The sequence below is a fragment of the Hibiscus syriacus genome, unplaced genomic scaffold (genome assembly GCF_006381635.1).
Source record: "Hibiscus syriacus cultivar Baekdansim isolate YM2019G1 unplaced genomic scaffold, ASM638163v2 tig00003041_pilon, whole genome shotgun sequence".
In the NCBI taxonomy this organism is placed as follows: domain Eukaryota; kingdom Viridiplantae; phylum Streptophyta; class Magnoliopsida; order Malvales; family Malvaceae; genus Hibiscus; species Hibiscus syriacus.
In genome coordinates, this window is record NW_024061960.1 from 7,982,246 (window position 1) to 8,004,399 (window position 22,154).

Here is a 22,154-nt window from a genome sequence, read left to right on the forward strand (position 1 = left end):
CACTAAGTCTATGACTTAGCGTATAAGTGTTTTTACACGTAGGTTTCGAAGAGCATGAGAATCAAGAATAGGAATTTGCAGATCAACCTATCTCTACTCAGCGATCAGATCAGAAGTAAAGTCACAGTAGGTATTTTGTTGTATGTAGTGTGTTGGCATGTAAGAAAAGTGGTAGTTACAAATGCTCTGATTAGTTTTGTCTTGTTTTGGTTAACTCGTGTACAGTGACAATGTTATTTTAATAAAAGTTTTAAATTTCATTGGTTTTCGTTAAAAGATTAAAGTTTGAAAAGTCAATGTGACACCTCAGACTTGTATCCGGGTCGGATACGGGTTGAGGGTGTTACACTCTCTTTAGGGTACTTAATTTATTCATGGATATGAGAGGGTAAATTTTTTATTATTAATGCATTCATATCCAAAGGGTTGAGTAATTCTATTGAGAAGGACTTGATGAACTCACTGATAAAAAAGTTCAGGTTTTACTCTTAACGAAATCATACTCAAAGATAGAGTGATTCTTTTGAGAAGAACTTGTTGAATTCATTGTATCTAAAACTAAGAAGATAAGGTTACAGAAACTATCGTAATGATTTCATATTCTTTATTCAGGCGACCTATATTGAGATAGATATGAGAATAAGAGATAATGCTACCTAAAGATGATGAGAATAAGGGAGATTATGACACCGATCATAAATGAAGATGTCACTGTCACCACCAATGAAAATTTGACTGTTCTTGGATGCCCTGCTCGTAATTCATTTGAAACCCTGGCACATTCATTCATAAAAGTTAACGCCTACCATAATTATTGATTAATTAAGATTAATATGCTTAGGGTTTCGATATTACCTTATACCTGCATTCATCCCGATAGATATCATGGCCGTCCATCCCGGTATGTTCATACAGCAAAATTCAAACTTCATATTCCTCTCGTATTTAAAAGAATTTAGTTTGGGATTGTTGTATACAAAATTAATTATTATTAATTAATTTTAGATTTAAATTATACCAAATTCCAATCATTTAATTTTAAGACTTAGGTTGGGTATAGATGCAGTACTCGCCAAATAGATAATGCATCCACAGAAACTTCAGCATCCTTTAGGTATCCAGCAGATAGAATCAATGACATAAAATACCAAATCTCCAAACTGCAAATGATTTATAGATTCAATCATTATTAATCACCAGACCTCTCTCTTTTCCAAAACTAAACTTGTTTGGAATCGGATATTCAGAAAAGAAAGCGATAATAATTTGAAAAAACCCTACTTTGTTTTGTTTTATTTGCTCGTTCGAAAGTAAATCTAATAGGCAAAGATTTGCACATATAATATATAAACATGTTGATGAAAATTTGTTATACTTGACTTACCATAGCATTATTGCTGAAGCTAAAGACAATTTAACAAAGCCCCATAAATGATGAAATGCCTTCCACGAGAACCCGATCCAAGCTGGACCACATGTACCGCTAATTATGTAGAGGAACTGAACCATGTCTATGAAAATCCACGACATATTCAAAACAATGGCTGCACCCACCAGCCCCCATCCCAGCTTGAACATCAAGACCCAGCTCAATACAACGTGCAGAACCAACGCCACACCGGATATCACCGCCGTCGCCATCATCTTTCTCTGCGCTTGTAAGAGCTTCTGCATCAGAAAGTTAAAAGCGTAAGCAAACAGTTCCGGTATCATCCATATAGAGAAGATTCCGGCGGCCTAGGATATGCTCTCCGTTTGGCCTATCAGCCTCATAATCGGAGCCGCGAATATGTATGACAAGCTTAGGAGCAAAGCGGTTGAGTTGAGGATGATCCATGATCTTTGCATGTATACCCCTAGCATATCAAGCTGCCCCACTCCAAATGCTTGGCCGCATAGAGTTTCCAGTGCACTTCCCATGCCAAGCTATTTAAGTTTAATCAAGTATTATTAGTATCTAATTTGACCAACTAAATGAAAACCGTTATCCATGGAAATTTAATTAATCAACAGATTTACCATGATGCCGAAGGAGAAACCAGAGATGAAGGCTTTCTGGACAGAGACAGCGGCGAGAGTCAGAGTGCCAACTTGGCCGGAAAAAACTTGAGTGATTGCTCCAAGGGAGTATTGGCAGATGGAGGTGAAGATGGCAGGGCCAGCAAGGAACCAGAGCTTCTTAGACTCAACCATGTACTCTTTAAAGAAGTCACGGACAACGTTGATCGGTGGGATGTCGTCGGCGCCGGCGCTGAAGGTGGTGGAAGGAGCAGTTGGAGGGTTTAGAAAGTAACTGGTCCTGACGGCGGCTGTCCTCGCCGATTGGCCGAGGGGAAAGAAGCGATTGCTTGCGTCATCCATAGGAGACAACAAAAAGCAAGGAAAAGAATGTAAATACAATAGTATAATTTGATCAATTATGGATAGGCCATTATTTAAAAGGTCGAGGCTTGGATGGTTCGCATTTGCGGCACGTGACATTTTGCTCCCTCATATTTAGGTTGATCCGGGTTCTACTTATCTGCGTTCGCGCGATTTTGTTTTTTAAGATATACTATATTTAGTATCGAAATTTTTATTTTATTTAATTTCAATATCTAAATATTATTTTTCTTAAATCATTTTTAACATTTAATTTAAGTTTTATTTTAGTATTCTACTATTAAAAATTTAACGATTTTGTTAACGTGTCACCATTAAATAATAACACTATTAATATTTTTATTAAATTTTTATCTAAATTTATTGTTATGTATGATTTAGGAATTCTTTTTCTACAAAAATTTATTATTCTTTTTCTTCATTATCAATTAAAGCACGAATTCTGTGGGATTATTTATTTATTTAATCAAATAAAGTAATTAAAGTAAATTAAATAAAGAAAACAATAGCACTAAAAATGATAAAATTTTCTTTAAACAATATTTAAATTAAAAATGATTAAAATATTATTATATAAAAGATTGTGGCCCAAGCCAATGCTTTAGTGGCTCCGTTGCCGCTTACTGCGATAATGATCTCCAACACTGTTTTCAGTCTTCTGACATTTAATTCGATGCCACTACTACCAATTCTATCACTGTCTAATCATTTACTTCAATGACTTAACAAATCAATACCAAACTTCAAGGCCACTTCACTCCCATGCTTCTCGATGAGCATGATAGTTAACCCAAAAAACAGTAAAAGTTTCAAGTTTAGAACGTTTCGAGTAAAGAAATATGTACTAACCATCATATCAAATGCTTGGATTGTTTTCTCGAAATCAACAGGCAAAGACAGATTTTGCCTGGGTCATAACTAGGCCCGTAAATATTCGAATAGAACTCGATTATTATTAAGCTCGATTCGATTAAAAATATATAAAGTTAAGTTTGACTTAATTCAAAAGTCTCGAGCTTAAAATTGTTAAGCTCGACGTGAACTTGAAATAAAAATGAAGATCAACTCAAGTTGAAAAAAATTAAATCTGAAATATTCTCAGGCTTAGCTCAATTGAAGTTTGAACTCGATCTCGGTTCAAGCTCGAACCTGAATTTTAAGTATATAAAAAATTATATTTTATTTAAAAAATAATATTTAAATATTAATATTATTAGTAATCTAATTTTAAATTTTAATATATTATTTTTTTCAAGTTACTTGTGAACTTTTTGAATCTAATATCATATAACTTGTTTCGATTCGTTAAAAATTTGAGTTGAATTCAAGCTCGATTTAAATTTATTCAATTTGAATATCGATGAAATTAAAATCAAATAATTTATTATCTGTTTAAGAATTATAATCATAACTTTTTAACTTCTAATCATTTCCCTTTGCGTTGGATTCTTTGCTTTTTTTTTTTTAATTGAACCATTGAAGTGAAAATAGGTTACACGCAGGAAGAGGAGAACATGCTAACGAGCCCAACACCAGAGCGAAAGAGGCCATAGATCCTCAAAACACAAAAAGGCCTAACAACAAAGTCGCCTCAAAACGCAAAGCGAAAGGAAAAAAGAATAATTTGTTGGGAGTTGGGTCCGAGAGGCTCTCATCCCATAAACCTCGTATCTAAGATTGTAAATGAATAGTGATTGGCGAATTGTTCGATGTTTGTATAAAATTTGATTATATTTGTCTATTAAGTTAAATAAGTGGATATAAATAAAATTTTTATGTTCATTTAGTAATCGAATAAACAAAATCATAGGTGTGTTTGATTCGTTTATTTTCACAAACAAACTCATTTATTAGTTCGTTTATTGACTCGTTTACTCAAATCTCCTTTTATATTTTTACATTTAAAATATTGATAAAGATGGGGACTAAATTAAACAAACGATAAACTTTTTAGTTTAAATTGTGAAGCCTAAAGAAATTAAGGACTAGTGGCATAATTTCACTAATTTTCTTTAACATGTAAATAAAAAGATAAAACAAAAGAGTGTTGGTTTTCGAACATTAAATAAATATATTCGTAAATGTTAAACGAACATGTTTGTGAATGTTAAACAAGCATGATCGCAAACATTAAACAAGCATAATCGCAAACATTAAACAAGCATGTCTGTGACATATAATTAAATGCGTTGAAAACAAAAAAAAATTACCTCTAACTAAAATTGAGATAAAACGTGCCGAAAGACAAAGATAAATGTGTCGAAATATAAAAATTTTATGTCATAAAAAATAAATTATTAAAAACAAAAAATATATAAAGAAAAAAAAAAGAAATATCAACGACGACTATTAACATTAAGATTACCTCTAACTAAAATTGAGAAAGAAAAAGAACAAATAACAGTTTAGAGAAAAGAAGGTATATTTAAATGATTACATTCATAGTTGCAATCTTAGGCTTATAATTAAACCAAGAAGCAAATATTGGCGTTGATGTAGTGAGATAGAACGGACAAGACATTAAGGGCCATGCCGCACCACCATTACCTTGATGGTTGGACAACATTGGCTTTTGCTTTGTATCCACCAAAGCTTACATCAATAAAGCAAAGTATGGGTCTTTTATTTCTTCAAAACCACCAACCATTTTGATTATTACTACGTACAAACAGTAATCTCACAAGAACCACAAGTTTCCCTACAAAATACACTCTGCTGCTATCACTTCTAAGGTATGTTATTCCAACAAATTTGATGCTTAGTGTCGAGTCCAAATCGCTATAGCATAGATCCTTCTAGTGGGCAAGATATCAAATATTAAATATGTTGTTACATAATCTGATCAGGGAACTCAGTTGGATTCATATGACACAAATATCAACATTCGGTTAAATATACATTATGAAGATGAAGTAAAATGAGATTTGCTATAGTGAATTAATAACAATAATAACAAACCGACACCTAATTGATCTAGTGGGACGATGTACTAAATTCCTTAAATAAGATCAATGATATGAATTCTGACGTTTGCGTATGGAACAAACTGAACCGGGAGGGTTGTTCAAGTGGATGCATTTATATATTGTCAAGTGGATGCATTTATATATTGTCGATCTATGAATAACAATCATGATTCTAAGACTGACATCAATGCACATAAAGGGTTGATATATAAACCTTTATGCCAGGCAAGAAGGATCTTTTTCTTCATCTCTTCCTCCACAGAATCTCTCACAAATTTTGTTCTTTCATTTCTCTTTTCATTATTAGAGTTTAGATTATAACTTTTCATCCTAATTAAAAGAGATAAATTATCTGCCGCCGCCATAATCTCTTTATTACTATCTACTCTCTTTGAGATCTAACACGTATATTCCTATAAAGAAATGTATGCAGGAGAGATAAATAGTAGGATGTAGTGTTGAGGTCAAGAACAATCACATTGCCCAAGACAGGATGATCTTGAGCAGTGAGCAAAACATTATTTTCATAAAGATCAAATAATTGATCACATTATTAATCATCACATAGTTTGAACCTCCAATAGAATAATTATTGTCTGATTATGTTGGTGTTCATGAAAATCATCACTCCGTTAAAAAAATGTTCAATAGATTTCCTTATCAAACAATATTAGACTGCTGCTGCTCTGTCAAGGAAAGTCAAATTCCAGTTAAAATTATTAATTTAAATACTTAAAAAAATAAAATGGATGGAGTATGAAGCTGAAAAGCAATTAACCCCTTTTGCTACCAAGTAAGAGTGGTCAACAATCCACGATTCTCTGTCCATTTACAACATGATCGGGTCAACCATTAAGCTTCTTACATTTCGATTACGATAATCATATTATTTTTCTAAAAAAACGAACAATAAATTTTTGACCGGAAAGCAGTAAAGGGAAGGCAATTGATGGTTCCGTTCAAGTTCCAAGCAAGTGCTTTTCACCTTCTAGTTTCTCAATAACGTCGTAATCAACGGTTTCTTTAGAAGGAAAAGTAAAAATATTGGTAATAAAATTGACTCCTCCTCTCTTTACTTGTTTCATTTTAATTTGTTGTTGTTATAAACATTTATTTATTATCCGTGAATTTCATTATAAATTCCATTCCACGCGCTGCGTCGAAAGTGGGATACCAGTAATAATATATATATAAAGCAGCACAATTACCTAGAAGAGTAGAGGACTTGCTAAAGAAACGTCTGTTGCAGCTCAGTTCATTGATTTGCCTACTTCTTGACTCGCGCGTCCAGGCTTACGTGTTATTAACCCCTCCCCTCTTTTATCTGGTTGTGCTGATGATGGGATCGGCAGAAGAGAAGAGAATCGAGGATGAGCTGTCGTATCCTATTTTGCTAGCCGAACGGGTTCGCGCTGCGGCGGAGGAGGCTGAGTCGTTTAAAGTAGATTGTGCGGAGGTCGGGAAGCAAGTGGATCGACTTTCCCAAATGCTTCGACCCCTAGTCCGGTCAACCACCTCGGTTCAATCCCTCTACGAACGTCCGATTCGCCGGGTCGTCTCCGAGGTTTCGAAGAATCTTGAGCGAGCTCTCACGTTAGTCCGAAAGTGCAAGCGCCAGAGCATCTTGCGCCGGGTCGTGAGGATCACGAGCGCCACCGATTTCCGCAAAGTGTCGAACCTTCTAGACGCTTCCATCGGCGACATGAAGTGGCTCATGGGAGTCCTAGACACCGAGAACAACGGGACTGCCAGCGGAATCTTCCTTTCCCTCCCTCCAATCGCCAGCAACGACCCGATTATTTCATGGGTTTGGTCTTACATCGCCACAGTTCAAATGGGCCAATTGGCCGATCGAATCGAAGCCGCTAATAACCTCGCTTCCCTCGCTCGAGACAACGACCGAAACAAAAAGATAACCGTGGAAGAAGGCGGAATCCCTCCTTTGTTAAAACTTCTTAAAGAAAGCTCCTCACCCGAAGCCCAAATTGCAGCAGCTAATGCGCTTTTTGCTTTAGCGAACGAGCAGGAAAGAGTTAGGAGTATTCTTGATGAAATGGGGGTTCCAATTGTGGTTCAAGTGTTGGGAGATTCTCCAGTGAAGGTTCAAATTCCGGTGGCTAAACTGGTGGCAACAATGGCGGAGCACGATCCGCTGGCTCAGGAGGATTTCGCCAGAGAGAATGTAATTAGGCCGTTGGTGACTCTGTTATCGTTCGAGACGTTTGTGGAAGATTCTAAGGCACCGTTGGGTAAGCAAAGCATTCATTCTATAGTTATAAATAAAGAATTGGAGAAATTTTCTTCAACTGGATCGAATTCAAGGAATTTTAGTTATAGACCGTATGGAAATTCTTACTCGAATTTACACTTGGAAGGAAGTAGTAGGGGAGGAAATCATAGGAAAGAAAGGGAAAATGAGAAGCCCGAAGTTAAAATTCAGTTGAAAATTAATTGTGCTGAAGCTTTATGGTTGCTTGCTAAAGGGAGTGTTTCGAATAGTAGGAGGATAACCGAGACAAAAGGATTGCTTTGCTTGGCTAAGTTGGTGGAGACAGAAGAAGGTGAATTGCAATATAATTGTTTGATGGCAATAATGGAGATTACAGCAGCTGCTGAATCCAATTCTGATCTTAGACGTGCAGCTTTTAAGACGAATTCACCCGCTGCTAAGGCTGTTATTGATCAGCTTTTGAGGGTAATCAAGGAATTAAATAGCCCTACATTGCAAGTTCCTGCTATTAGATCAGTTGGTTCATTGGCAAGGACTTTCCCAGCTAGGGAGACTCGAGTGATTGGCCCTTTGGTGAAACAGCTTGACAATAAGGATCAAGAAGTGGCAGTGGAAGCTGCAATTGCACTGCAGAAGTTTGCATGTCCAGATAATTTTCTCTGTATGGATCATTCAAAGTCGATAATTGAGTTCAACGGTGTTCCATTTTTGATGAGACTGCTTAGATGCGGTGACAGAGCACAGCTGCACGGGTTAGTACTGCTCTGCTACCTTGCCATACACGCGGGCGATAACGAGGCTTTGGAACAAGCTAGGGTTTTGACTGCCCTGGAGGGAGCAGACCGAATGGTGGTTGCACATCATCCTGATTTGAGAGAATTGGTGTCGAGGGCCATATATCAGCTCAACCTTTATCACACCGGAGCCCATCCGCAGAGGCAATTGTATGCACCTTGAATGTCCCCCTAAAATTCTATTGATCTGCATTTCAGGTTGGTATGAAGGCAAGCTGAGAGGGCAAAACACAAATATACAACATTTGGTCGGTTAGAAAAAAGGAATTGTTTTATCAAAGTTGACAGGTTCCTGCTCAACTAATTATTCACTGTTAAAAAAATGCTTAGATGCTTTATTGCTTTTTTAGTGAACATAAAACTGCTTGTGAATATTTCCATTTTTGTTATATGGACATTGAATATTTCCTATAGTTGCTAACAATAGTTATAGCCTTAATAATAAGAAGAATAAGAGTAAAGTTTATATAAATATTTATAAATTAATAATTAATTTTTTACTTATTCATATATTTATGCTCTAATCATATTATTTTCTGTCTTTATATTTCAATGATTTTATTATGTTGCATCTCAATTTGTTTCATATTTATTATAAGCTCCCAGTTATATAAACACATTTAAAAACAAAAGTTCAAATGTTTTCATATTTTATAGCAAAATAAAATTCAATAAGAGAATAAAAGTAAAACTTTAACATATATGTGTAAATGTGTTTTTAAAATTTTGAGTTTGGATGAGAAACATCATTGGCAAAGATGATTCTACCAAAAACGAGTCGAGCTCAATCCATTTGTGCCACAGGTAAAATTCCCCCCCCCCCCCAAAAGCCCACGACTCAACATAACTTCTCCTTTTAAGTACCTACTTTGTTTATGCTATGAAATAATTTTATTATAGATTTTAAAATTCAATATTTTAATTATAAATTTATTTATAATATAATAGTCGGTAAACTACGCCAGTAGCACCTAAATTTTAACCTTTGATCCAATTTAGTACCTTAACTTCCAATTATTTTAAAATTATACCAAATATTTAGTTTTTATTTCAATTTAGTATCTCACCGTTAAAAACTTAACATTATATTTTTTTAATTATTATTTAATCAATTTTATTCGAGTAATAAAATAATGACACGCTTTTAATTATTTAATTATTATTTAATCAATTTTATTCAAATAATAAGGTGGTGTACAAAACCAAGATTTAATTCCTAAAAGGGAGCATAAGAGGACTTGAAATCGGGTCTACTGGGGGAAGAGAGGCGCTTAACCATATGCACTAGGGCAGAATACTGGTTTGTCAACGCCAAGGATATTTAACTTATATTAAGCTGTCACTATAAAATGAAAGAAAATTGTTAGATATATGATTCGAACTTAGGACATCTCCCAAAATATTCAATCATTAAATCAGATTAAAAATTAATTTAATAAATACCAAAATTATTTTTTAACTTATTTTAATATAAAATTAAATAATTTTTTATTTTAATTTAAGATAATTAAATAATTATTTACATATTTTGTAAAATCAATATTAGTTTATTTTAAAAATCATATGATTATATTATAAGTAGTTTAAAATTATAAGTATTTAATAATTTAAAAATACAATTTAAAATTATTTCTATTTGTTTAATTATTAAAATTTAAATATAAACTTCTAATTTATAATAATTTATTAAAATAAATATAAATAATTATTTAAACAATTTTAAGGATATAATAAAAATTTTAATTTAATATTTTTCATAATTATTTAATCAAATAAATAAATATAAATAGTAATTTTAAATATTTATTGAATTATTTTCTTATTTCTAAATGATAAATTATTTAATTTTAATTTTTTATAAGTTAAAAAATAATTTTGGCATTTTATAGTGATATTTTAGTATATGTTAAATATACGCTTTGGCATTTAGGACCAAGGGTCTGCTGTAACTCAGATGGTTGAGAGACTCTCTCACCCTAAACCCAGGTTCGAAGCTGTAAAACCCTCCTTTGCGGATTTTTGTCTCCACCTTATTAGTCGATTTAAACTAAGTAAATAATAATTAAAAAATACCACATCGGTTCTGCCATAAAGTTTTTAACTTTAGGTACTAAATTAAAACAAAAACTAAATGTTAGGTGTAATTTTAAAATAATTAGAAGTTCAGGTACTAAATTAGATCAAAGGTTACAGTTTAAACTTGTTTTAATTAAATGCTAAGTGCGATTTTAAAATAATTAAAAGTTGAAGTATTAAATCAAATCAAAGGTTACAGTTTAAACGTTAGGTTAAGTATAAACGTTAGGTATGATTTTAAAATAATTGGAAGTTCAAGTACTAAATCGGATCAAAGGTTACAGTTTAGGTACTAATAGCGTAGTTTACCCTATAATAATTTGTAATGTAATTTACCTTAAAAATTAATCATTTTTATTGAGATTTCAACTCTATTGTTTGAACCATATATATTATAGTATATTTCATTAGAAAGAGATCCTGAATAAAGTCTTAAAAATCTATGTATTATATTTAAATTTTGTTTTAATCTCTATTATAAAAAGAAATATTGTAATCCTTATATTATACTTGAAGGTTCATTTTAGTTTCTTTATTATAAAAAATAATATCTAAGTCCTTGTATATTTACAAGGTTAACATTTGAGTCCAAAACACTAAAAATATTGTTAATAAATTTAAATATGTTTGGTTTAAACACTCGCCACGTCCATCTCAATTTTAAACTCGAGCAAGTTTTTTCTCTCTAACAACAGTTTCTACATAAAAATTTTAAATACTTATGAAATTAACTACAAAATTAATTCATTTTCTAACTTCAAACGTCTTCACTTACAATAATATTATAATAAAATTATTTAAAAAATATAATATTATCTCCAGGTGAAAGTGTCATCCCCAACTATCCTCCAACATTTTTGATAAAAGGTTGGTTTATCCTATTTGAACTCGAAGACTTATTCGAATACTATTTTATAAAAACATATTTAAATTAAACATTCTCAAACTAGACCGATAGTATTGTCTCATTGTCGTAGATATTATAGCTATTAGCTTAATGGAAGAATGATCTCAGATTGAACCAACAGAATTATAAAGCTTATGCTATGAGAGAACATTTACCCACTCATAAGCAATAAAATAGCTGTTCAATCTTGAATAAAATATATAATTGTAGACACACTTTTTCTGTCCATACGTATATATATTATGTATATATTATTATTATTATTATTATTATTATTATTATTATTTTCATTAAATTAACATACTTTTATTTGTTTTGTAAAGCCCAAACAGCCCAAGGTCCATTACAAATGGTGACCCAATGCCAACAAACCCAGTTGGCCCAGCAGTCCAACCCAACAGCATCCTAGAACTCTTGCAGACCCGAATCTTGGAGCAACCCGAACCAACCCAAGCTGTAACCCGAACGGACCTGACCTGAAACCCTAAAATAGATTAGGGTTTTCAACATCTCAGTCGCCAGTCGCCCCTCGATTTCCACCGTTAGATATGGACCCACTCAACGGTCCAGATCGCACTAGAGATTAGGGTTTCACAACCCTAAGCCCCCCACTCCAGCACCGTTCCAGCCGCATCCAACAACCCCTCCCCAGAGTTCTCGGCACCAACATCACCAAGTAAAAAAAACAAACAACAAGTCAGGATTCTCAACAACCGAAAAGCAAGCAGATTAGTCCTATTATGAGTTTAAAATCGAACGGAAATAGATTTTTTAACACTATAAATGGATGTAAAATCACAAGGCAAGAGGACAATAAATACTCATAAAATACACAAGAAAATCACGAGAGCAATACTCAAGAAGTCGAAGATTTTTGTAAATTTTTGAATAAAAGGTAAAGGTCTCACCTTTCTCGGTTTCGTGCTTGCATGTGGGTGTTTTGTATATTTTCTCTCTGTTTTGACCCCGAAAAAAAAAAGGTCGACTGATGAACATGGAGGAGGATTTCAAGAACTTTATTCTCAGATCTAGCCCTCCCTGAGGTGATTTTCAAAAAACCATTTTGATTTTTGAAAAGAGGGTGAAAGAGCTTTCTAAAAATGATTTTTTTTGTTCGTCACTGATAAACGACGACCGACCGAAATATGGGTTCATAGGAATCTAGGCGGCCGTGTTCTTCAACCTGAAGAACAAGTTAAGAGAAAACTAAAAGGGGGTTCGATCGGTTTGGAAAATAGAAGAATGAAAAGTTGTGTTTAATTTTTGGGTTTTATAATGACCCACCGACCTGACCTGTGACCCGATCCAACCCGGCCAGGATCCGCGTGTTTTCAATTAAAAAGGGGATAATTGCATTCACAGTCCCTCGTTTGTTTTTAAATTCCATTTTGACCCTTAAATTCAATTTTTACCCCGATTTGCTTTCTAATTTTACCACCCAATTTGATTTTCTTTTAATTTAGTCCTTCATTATTATTATTATTATTATTATTATATATATTAATTTTTTACGTTGCAATTAATTTCATTTTTTTCTTTATTTATTCTATTTATTTAACTTAATATATATATATATATATATATATATATATATATATATATATTTTCTTTTTATTTTTTATTTTTCATTTTATTTCTCTTCTTTTAGGGGTTTTATATTTTATTTTGTTTCATTTTTTTCATGTTGAATTCATTTTTTTATTTTAACTTTTTTCCTCTTTTCAACTTAGCTACATTTTTGGGTATATTTTTTTTATTTTTTTGCTATCTTTATGTGTTTATTTGTTTTTTTCCCTTATGTTTAAAGTATCATAATTTAATGTACATTATCTCATTTGATTTGTTTAGTGTTTTTACTTTATCAATCTAACATTTTTTTTAATTTCTTAAGGGTATTCTTTTAAATTCATTGAAGGTAAGTAATTTGGATCGAACTTTTATCTTTTTTTTAACTTGCAATTTTCTCAATTAAGACAACTGAAAATTAATTAGTACCGAAAGGGCAGTTCAAGGGTGTTAATCCTTCATTGACTGTAACCGACTCCCGAATCCGACATATTTTTGGTAAGACGCAGATCAAGTAAGATGGTATCCAATCAACCTAAATAATGTTTTTAAATGATCGGTGACGGCTCTAATATTTTCTCAAGTCGAAGCTTAATTCTAGGCCCACCCGAAATACAACTGCAACAATAATATTAAATCATTTTAATATAAATTAATATTTATGTTATTGTCACGTAAACCATTGAAAAGAAACCCAAAAAAGAGAAAATTTTGACACTATTTCTTTCATCATTGAACATTGTTAGTCATTGTATTCAAATTAAAAAAGGTTTACTAATTTCTAACATGAAAACTCTAATTTGATCTTCTTATGTCATTTTCAACTCATGCCTGCCTTTCAATTAAATTAAATTTAATTGATATTATTATTGATATAATATAAAATTTTATATATTTAAAATTTTATAATTATCAATTAACTTTAATTTAATTGATATTATTATTAATATAGTATATAAAAAATATAAAATTAAATATATTTAAATATTCATTTTTTTTAAATTTAAAATAAAATAAATTCTAAATAATCTGAGTATTATATAACAAAATTTTATGATGACCCCATGATCAATCAGCAAGTCCATTCAATTTAAAGCCTTCTAACCTTTGACCACAATCACTTGTTTACTGGTCAAAATTGTCGGAGGCGGCTTTCGCCTAACATTTCGCCTAACAGTCTTATCTGATGTCTCGCCTCAATACAATATTAAATTCAATTAGAGAATAAATTCATCAAATGAATTTAGTAATAAAAATAAATGTTATTTTTTAGAAATATAGGATTTTAAAATATGTATCTACCGTGTGTAGTTGGTTAAAAAAATTCTGAATAAATATTATCTTATAATCATTTAGATTTTGTAAATTGAAATTTAGATTTTGTTTAAATCTAATGAATTGAATAATAATATAATTAAAATATTAGATTTATTATTATTAAAGTTTACGGATTGATTACATGTTTAGTTAGTAGTAAATTTAAATTTTTTAAAATAAATGTGAAGTTCATTCATCTATATTATTATATTTTCTAATTATATTGCAATTATTATTAAAAAAAGAAGAAGTAAGACTGAAGTCTCCTCCACATCCACATGATGCTTTGGCAACGTAAACATCCCGCAAGATTTGTTGGGTCATAGTTGATCAGAGAGCAGTCCTCACACGTCTTCACTTGACTCCACCTTATATCACAATATTTGTTATTCTTCTTTCTATCCTACAACGTACCAAGTACCTCTTTTCCAATTATTTCTTCCACATTGCTCATGGCCCACCATTATTACAAAATAATATATATTTAAAAAAAATTAATCAGTTAATAATAAATATTCATATACTTTTATAAACGTCGTACTTAAACTCGAGACCTCAAAAGATAACAATTATTCCTTTAACTACTTGTTCAATGAATTAATCATAAATGTGAAACCAGCATAAAACATAAAATGAAATTCAACTTTTAATTATACACTGATACCATTATACCAATACATACAGGCACCGCGACGTCGACGTTGCATACCCCTACAAACCTAAACAAATGACACTGGTTTTGCCATGGGAAAACGACAAAGTTATAATCTTACAAGCTCTTCCTATCAAATTGTAACAAAATTCAGACCCCCATAAGGGTTCTGACAACCATCCATTTAAACCACATCTTTCCACAAGTGCTGTCATTTTTATTTTGAGAGAGAGCAGGTTTTTTTAATCCCCTTTTCAGTATTTATGGAGGCTTTGAAAACGGCCACTTCTTATGTAAACAATTTGAAGTGCCAAAGAGGAATTGAATTCGGATATGATTTGCAGCATGTTATAGTGGATATCACGTGATGTATACACTGAAGATTTCAGTGGCCCTACTACTGCGTATACCTCTAACTAGGTGGCATGTGCCATATTTAAAATCAGTATAATGACTTCAATGATTAAAGAATTGTAATTATTTATTAACGTTTTAAATTCGAACATGATGTCTATAAAAATATATGAATGTCTATTATTAAATTATTAAAAGTATTTCGAATATATACTACGGGTATAATCTGAATTCTCAGCATATTCTTATTACATTATTTACCGCATTGTTCCCTTGTCTCCTTTAATGGTACAGATGAAAACAGACTCAAGAAGAATGTATTACTTAAAAGAAAAGCTTTTTTTTAACAATGACAGATTAGCCACCCACATCCCATGTGGGTCTCCAATAATATCACTAAGTATTTGACCTATTAGGGTTGTTTAATGGTAGACAGTCTTTGTTGAAACGTGTTGAATCATTATCGCTTCAATCTCAAAGCTCTGATCCCTATAAAGCCTTGTCTAAAGTTTATATAATGAAAACCCCAGATTAGGTTAAGTCCCCCTTGTCACTTTTAAAACTATGCCTCCACATTCTCCTACTTTAAACAAATGGATTAACCCCCTTTAAAAAAAATAAACATTCCACTTTGATTATCCTAATTCAAAAGAATATTAATAGTTAGTACCGGAGAAATAGAAATGCAAGTGACATTGTCAATTATTGGTGTTGCAGAACTTGATCAGTTTAAACCCTTGCATAGGATTCTAATCCAGGTCTTACAACATGTGTATTGTCCTTTTCTTGGGGGTGGGAGATTGAGTTATATCACAAAAAGGTGAAAAGCATTACAAAGAATCTTCCCACTATCATAAGTCTTAAAAGTGATAATTATTATCGATATCCAAAAGAAAATATTATTTTCTTTAAAAATATTAAATTTGAATAATTTGATCCCTGAAAAGCCATGCTTAAAGTCTAAAAAGGGATAAATATGGCAGAGGCTCCCCTCAGTGGATCTTGTGTGCTAAGCGATTTGTCTCGGTCGATGAGCTAGTATATTGGAACATCCGTTCAGCATCTTCTTTGCCATTTTTCTTATTAATACATACCCATGACGATTGCAAATATTTTGAAAAATTTTGAAGCTTTGAATCTATTGGACACTTTATTTTTTACCAACTTTTGGCGTAAGTTGTATGACCCTTGGTAGATTTTGACTTGCATGTGTCCGCCACCCCCCCCCCCCGGGCGGGGAACGTGAACAGTTTCAAAAAAAGCAGCAGCAAGATATCAAATAAACTGGAAAATAAAAATTAAACTCAGTGAGTGCAAAATAGATTTGATACAAGCAAGAAAATATAGTTACTAACTAGTTAATACTACTACATATATAGAAACTTCCAAGGTAAAAAAGGGAAATGGAAAAGGAGTTAAATTTCGACATGTTATTTATTTAAGAATTCATCTGTACATAAACTTCTAGTGATCGCTACCATTAAAATACCCTAAAATAGGGGGGGGGGGAATGATGAACATGTTACAATAGATCATGGTGAGCTTTTTTAAACATGGCGTATGAAGACAGTCTCCAAATCCGGTGGAGTAAAGAACTGTCTAACAGTTACGTAATTACACTTCAAATTAGGCTTCCTCTTCATGGGAGCAGGTGGACATGTCAACAGCGTTGGAATTCTCGCTTCCCGTCCAGTTGGAGTGGTCGAACACGATTCTTCTTCTTCTTCTTCTTTATCTTTGCGATCATCCACTGGATTTGTGTAAATAGGGTTCAACGGAGCTCGTAAAGAGATGCCGGCAATGACCCATTTTTTGCCATCGGATTCCAAGCCTGCTCCTCCTCCATCCACCAGTTGAGGCTTCCCTGAAACCCCCATATCTCTTTGGAAGGGATGAAAGAATAAAGACGTAGTTTTCCCTTGTGCGGAGGGAATCAGTAGGAAAGGAGAAGGAAAGTCATGGAAAGGAAATGAAAAGGAAGAACATGGGAAGAATGGAGATGTTGGTTTAAATAAACAAAAAGGAGGAATTAATGGGGGAGGGAAGGGGGCAAAGCTTGAATGTTGTGTTTATACTGATCAGATAGAGATAAAAAAAGGAACCCGAGGAAACTCGTGAAATGACATAAGCAAACCCACTTCTATCCAATTAAAAAATTTGAAGTTAAAAATTAAAAATACTGACGGCAGAGGCAACTACTTCTATAAGTTGCCCGTGAAAATAGCTGACCGCGGGCACCCTTCCGAAATTTTTTTTTATTAATATGAATAATTACAATATAAAATTTGTTTAGAGATAATTTTTAATTATTTAATATTAAATATTTATACTTTTTATATTGTTGGTACTCGGATTTTAAATCCCAAATAATAATAGTACTTTTTTTATCATTAAAGCCAGTGGAGTTGGTGCTCTAAAAATTGGGGCTTAGGGATTGACTTGGATTTTGGCGCCAAACTTTGGGGTTGAAGGTCGTATGCTGAGCTATAGGATAACCCATGGTTTCCCTCTTTTATTTCTTTCTTTCTGCAGTTTTGGCTGTCTGGTTTCCGGTTATCTCGTTGCTGTTTGTAATATTTTCTAGAAAAAAATATTATAATTAATTACTATTATAGATATTGTTCAATATATTAAGAAAATGAGAAAAATAAAAAAATATATACCTATTTTATTTTTAAAAATAATATTAAATTTTTTGAATCTCTATATTAAAATTCCTAGATTTGAGAATACTATATATAGTTATAATGATTGTGTATAAGATACCGTCAACTACGATTATTATAAATACTTCTCATCTACAATTGAGACAATAATCTTTTTTGAGAAGTATCTTCTTTTATTTTTGACTTAAATACTCAAATATTTTCCATTATGTATTCGCTTGTCTTAATGGAATAAAAGAACAGATGATTGTTTTTATACCAACTACGACTCTCTATTAAAATAAAATAAAATAAATCATTAACGATCTATATATAACTCATTTGTTTTCATCACCATCGTATTCATTTTTATACAAATTTTTGTGATTAGATAAATCCTCAAACAAAATTTATATACGTTTAAATTAAGCGCATTACGTCTTTTAAACTACTTATTAAAAAGTGGTCGGTTGTTGAAGTTTTAAAAATTATTATTTAAGAAATATAATTTAATATTCAAACTTTATATTTTATGAAACAAAAAAACTCTAAATTTAAATGAAAATTACGGAAATAGTCCCTTTGGGGTTTGGCAAAGTTGCAGTTGTAGGAAAAATATGGATGAATAGATTGAATCATTACTATTCATGAAAAATAATTAAGTCTTTTATTTTTCATGAAAAATAGTTATTTCATTTTTTTCTAAAGGTCAAGTCTTTCCATGATAACCTTTTGATTAAAAGGTTATGATTTTTAATCAAATGGTTAAGTCATTTCATTTAAAGGTCTTAACCTTTCAATAAAGGTCTTAACCTTTCAATCCTCTCCCTATATAAAGGTTAAGTTGTGACACATTTCAACACACAACTTTCTACTATTCTCTTTCAAATATTTTACTTTTAATTCTCTGATTCTTTCAAAGTCATTTTCCGGTGATAGATAAAGACAAAGATTGTGTTCGATTGTTTACTACGGTTGTGCTTACTGTTGTGAACGTTTGTTGTTGTATCCTGAGAGACCGGCGTCCAACGTTACTTAAAACACCGAGGAGAGGACGAATATGTCTTAAGGAAACTGTTCATTCAGGCTTCAACAAAACTTTTCTTCTATTGATTCAGTTCCACCCGATTACAGGTTCTATTTTAATTTCACATTTTTTAAACGTTATTATTATTGAAACGAGATTTTTTAAATTATAATACTATTTTTTCAATATTTGCAACAACCTTAAGATAGAATTATTGTGTTGTAGTTCAATCTAAACTCAAATAGATTACCGTGGTAATATATTTAAGCTAATATATATTTCGTTTCATATTATATTTAAGTTAATATATATTTCGTTTCATATTATATTTATTATTTCGGTTTTGATTCCGATTACAGAAAAATGTCTGATACTTCATCCAATTCACAGTCCAATGCGATTGTCTCTACACAGACTCAGGCTGCGAGCCAAACGTTACCTATGACCATGAGTTATAATGAAAAGCCTGCGAAATTCAATTGAGAGAATTTCAAAACATGGCAACAGAAAATGTTGTTTTATTTGGCGACATTCAATCTGGCCAAATTTTTTAAGGATGATCCTCCTACTATTAGAGAGGATGAAGTGGATGCTGCAACCACATTCAACATTACCAAAGCATGAAAGCACTCAGATTTCCTATACCGTAACTACATCTTGAATGGTTTATCTGATGTATACAACGTAAAGAAAACGACTAAGGAACCATGGGAATCATTGGACCATAAATACAAAACTGAAGATGCTGGTGCTAAGAAATTCTTAGTTGTCAAATTCCTAAATTTTGTAATGGTTAATTCTAAAACTGTTGTGAATCAGGTGCAAGAATTCCAACTGATCATTCATGGTATTCTCGCAGAAGGGATGATTATAAGTGAATCCTTTCAAGTGGTGACCATTATTGAAAAACTTCCGCATGCTTGGAATGACTTTAAGAATTATCTTAAACATAAGAAAAAAGAAATGACAGTGGAAGATCTGATTGTGAGACTTCGAATTGAAGAAGACAATCGATGTGTGACTAAAAGGCTAAACAAAACAACCAATCATAACATTGCCAAGGCAAATGTGGTGGAAGTAAAAAAAGGACTTCAAGAAAAGAAAGCAAGCTCAAATTGAGTCTAAACTAGGACCAAAAGGCGGTGTTTCTAAGAAGCAAAAATTCCAAGGGAAATGCTTTAATTGCAATAAGATGGGACACATGTAATCCGAATGTAGGCTTCTAAAAAGGTCCAGAACAAAAGAGGTTAATGTTGTGACAGAAATTTCCAAGGAAGTATCTGAACTTGACATATGTGTTGTGGTCTCTGAAGTTAACTTGGTTGATTCAAATCCAAGAGAATGGTGGCTTGATACTGGTGCCACACGCCATATTTGTTGTGACTATGACTCCTTTGCTGAGTTGGTTTCTTGTGAGAAAAGAGAAAAGCTCTATATGGGCAATGCTGCAACTTCCAAGATCAAGGGGAAAGTCACTGTAATTTTAAAGATGACTTCTGGAAAAGAGTTGAAACTTCAAAACGTGTTGTATGTGCCTGACATACGAAAGAACCTTGTCTCTAGGACCCTCCTAAGTATACATGGCTTTAGGATGGTGTTTGAATCCCATAAGATAGTTTTATCAAAAGGGGGAATATTTGTGGGAATGGGATATGTATTGAACAATATGTGGAAACTCAATGCTATCTCTGTAAAAGCTAAAAATATAAATAAGAATGATTCTTCTTCTTTTTCTGTTTATATGAATGAGTCATTAAATTTATGGCATGGTAGACTCGAACATGTTAATTATGATACTTTACGTAGATTAATTAACTTAGAACATATTCCTCCATTTCACATTAATTATAATCATAAATGTGAAACATGTGTTGAAACTAAACTAACAAGGTCTTCATTTAAACCCATTGAAAGAAATATGTAACCTCTTGATCTAATACACAGTGATGTTTGTGACTTAAAATTTGTTCAAACTAGAGAAGGGAATAAATATTTTATTACCTTCATTGATGATAGCACAAAATATTGCTATGTATATTTGCTTAAAAGCAAAGATGAAGCTATAGAAAAATTTATTCTCTATAAGTAGGATGTTGAAACCCAACTTAACAAAAGGATTAAGAGGGTGAGAAGTGATCGTGGTGGTGAATATGTTGAACCATTTGGTCAATATTGTGCACAACATGGTATTATTCATGAAGTAACACCACCATACTCTCCTCAATCGAATGGAGTAGCAGAACGGAAAAATCGAACATTAAAGGAAATAATGAACGCTATGCTAAGAAGTTCTGGGTTGTCACAAAACATATGGGGGGAAGCTGTCTTATCAGTAAATTACCTTTTAAATTAGGTGCCTCATAAGAAAAAAGACAATACACCATATGAGTTGTGTACACCCTCCTACAATTACTTGAAAGTGTGGGGGTGTCTTGCAAAGGTAATGGCTCCTTTATCAAAGCAAATGAAAATAGGTCCTAAAACAGTGGATTGTATTTTCATTGGCTATGCTCACCACATCAATGCATATAAATTTCTTGTGCATGGATCAAAAAATCCAGAAATTCACAAGAATACGATATTAGAATCTAAAAATGCCTCATTCTTTGAAAATATATTTCCTTGTAAAATTAGAGAAGTTGGCTCAAGTTCAAGGAAACGAACTTTAGAAACTATTAATGAAAATAGTCAAGACTTCCAACAAGAGATTGAAGTCAAGATAGAGCCAAGAAGAAGTAAAAGGACACATGTAGAAAAATCCTTTGGATCGGATTTTCTAACCTATATGCTAGAGACTGAACCTGTAACTTATTGCGAAGCTATACATTCACTTGAAAGTAATTTTTGGAAAGATGCCATCAAGAGTGAAATTGATTCCATCATGCAAAATCATACGTGAGAATTAGTGGATCTTCCTCATAGAATTAAACCATTAAATTCTAAATGGATTTTCAAACAAAAAATGAAAGAAGATGGAACAATTGATAAGTACAAGGCCAGATTGGTTATTAAAGGGTACCGACAAAAGGAAGGTCTTGATTACTTTGATACATATTCAACCGTATCAAGAATAACTTCTATAAGAATGATACTTGCAATTGCCGCTTTACGTAATTTAGAAGTACATCAAATGGATGTTAATACCGCTTTTCTTAATGGATACCTTGATGAGGAAATTTACATGGAACAACATGAGGGTTATGTAACTCCAAGACAAGAAAAGAAAGTATGTAAGTTG

The 22,154-nt window shown here is 32.3% G+C and overlaps 2 protein-coding genes and 1 pseudogene across 2 annotated transcripts; 1 reads left to right on the forward strand and 2 right to left on the reverse strand.

Moving 5' to 3' along the window:
- Window positions 1–1,380: 1,380 nt before the first annotated feature.
- Window positions 1,381–2,399, reverse strand: LOC120171097 (annotated as a pseudogene).
- Window positions 2,400–6,562: 4,163 nt separating this feature from the next.
- On the forward strand, window positions 6,563–8,793 carry LOC120171116 (ARM REPEAT PROTEIN INTERACTING WITH ABF2-like). The gene has a single exon (XM_039178907.1). The coding sequence runs from the start codon at window positions 6,685–6,687 to the stop codon at window positions 8,533–8,535; it is 1,851 nt and encodes a 616-aa protein (XP_039034838.1). The 5' UTR covers window positions 6,563–6,684; the 3' UTR covers window positions 8,536–8,793.
- Window positions 8,794–16,679: 7,886 nt separating this feature from the next.
- On the reverse strand, window positions 16,680–17,375 carry LOC120167091 (cyclin-dependent protein kinase inhibitor SMR6-like). The gene has a single exon (XM_039176208.1). The coding sequence runs from the start codon at window positions 17,119–17,121 to the stop codon at window positions 16,792–16,794; it is 330 nt and encodes a 109-aa protein (XP_039032139.1). The 5' UTR covers window positions 17,122–17,375; the 3' UTR covers window positions 16,680–16,791.
- Between the last annotated feature and the right edge of the window lie 4,779 nt (window positions 17,376–22,154).

What these genes read in the sequence shown, in the direction of transcription:
- LOC120171116 (XM_039178907.1), top strand. Translation starts at nt 6,685, where the DNA reads ATGATGGGATCGGCAGAAGAGAAGAGAATCGAGGATGAGCTGTCGTAT.
- LOC120167091 (XM_039176208.1), bottom strand. Translation starts at nt 17,121, where the DNA reads ATGGGGGTTTCAGGGAAGCCTCAACTGGTGGATGGAGGAGGAGCAGGC.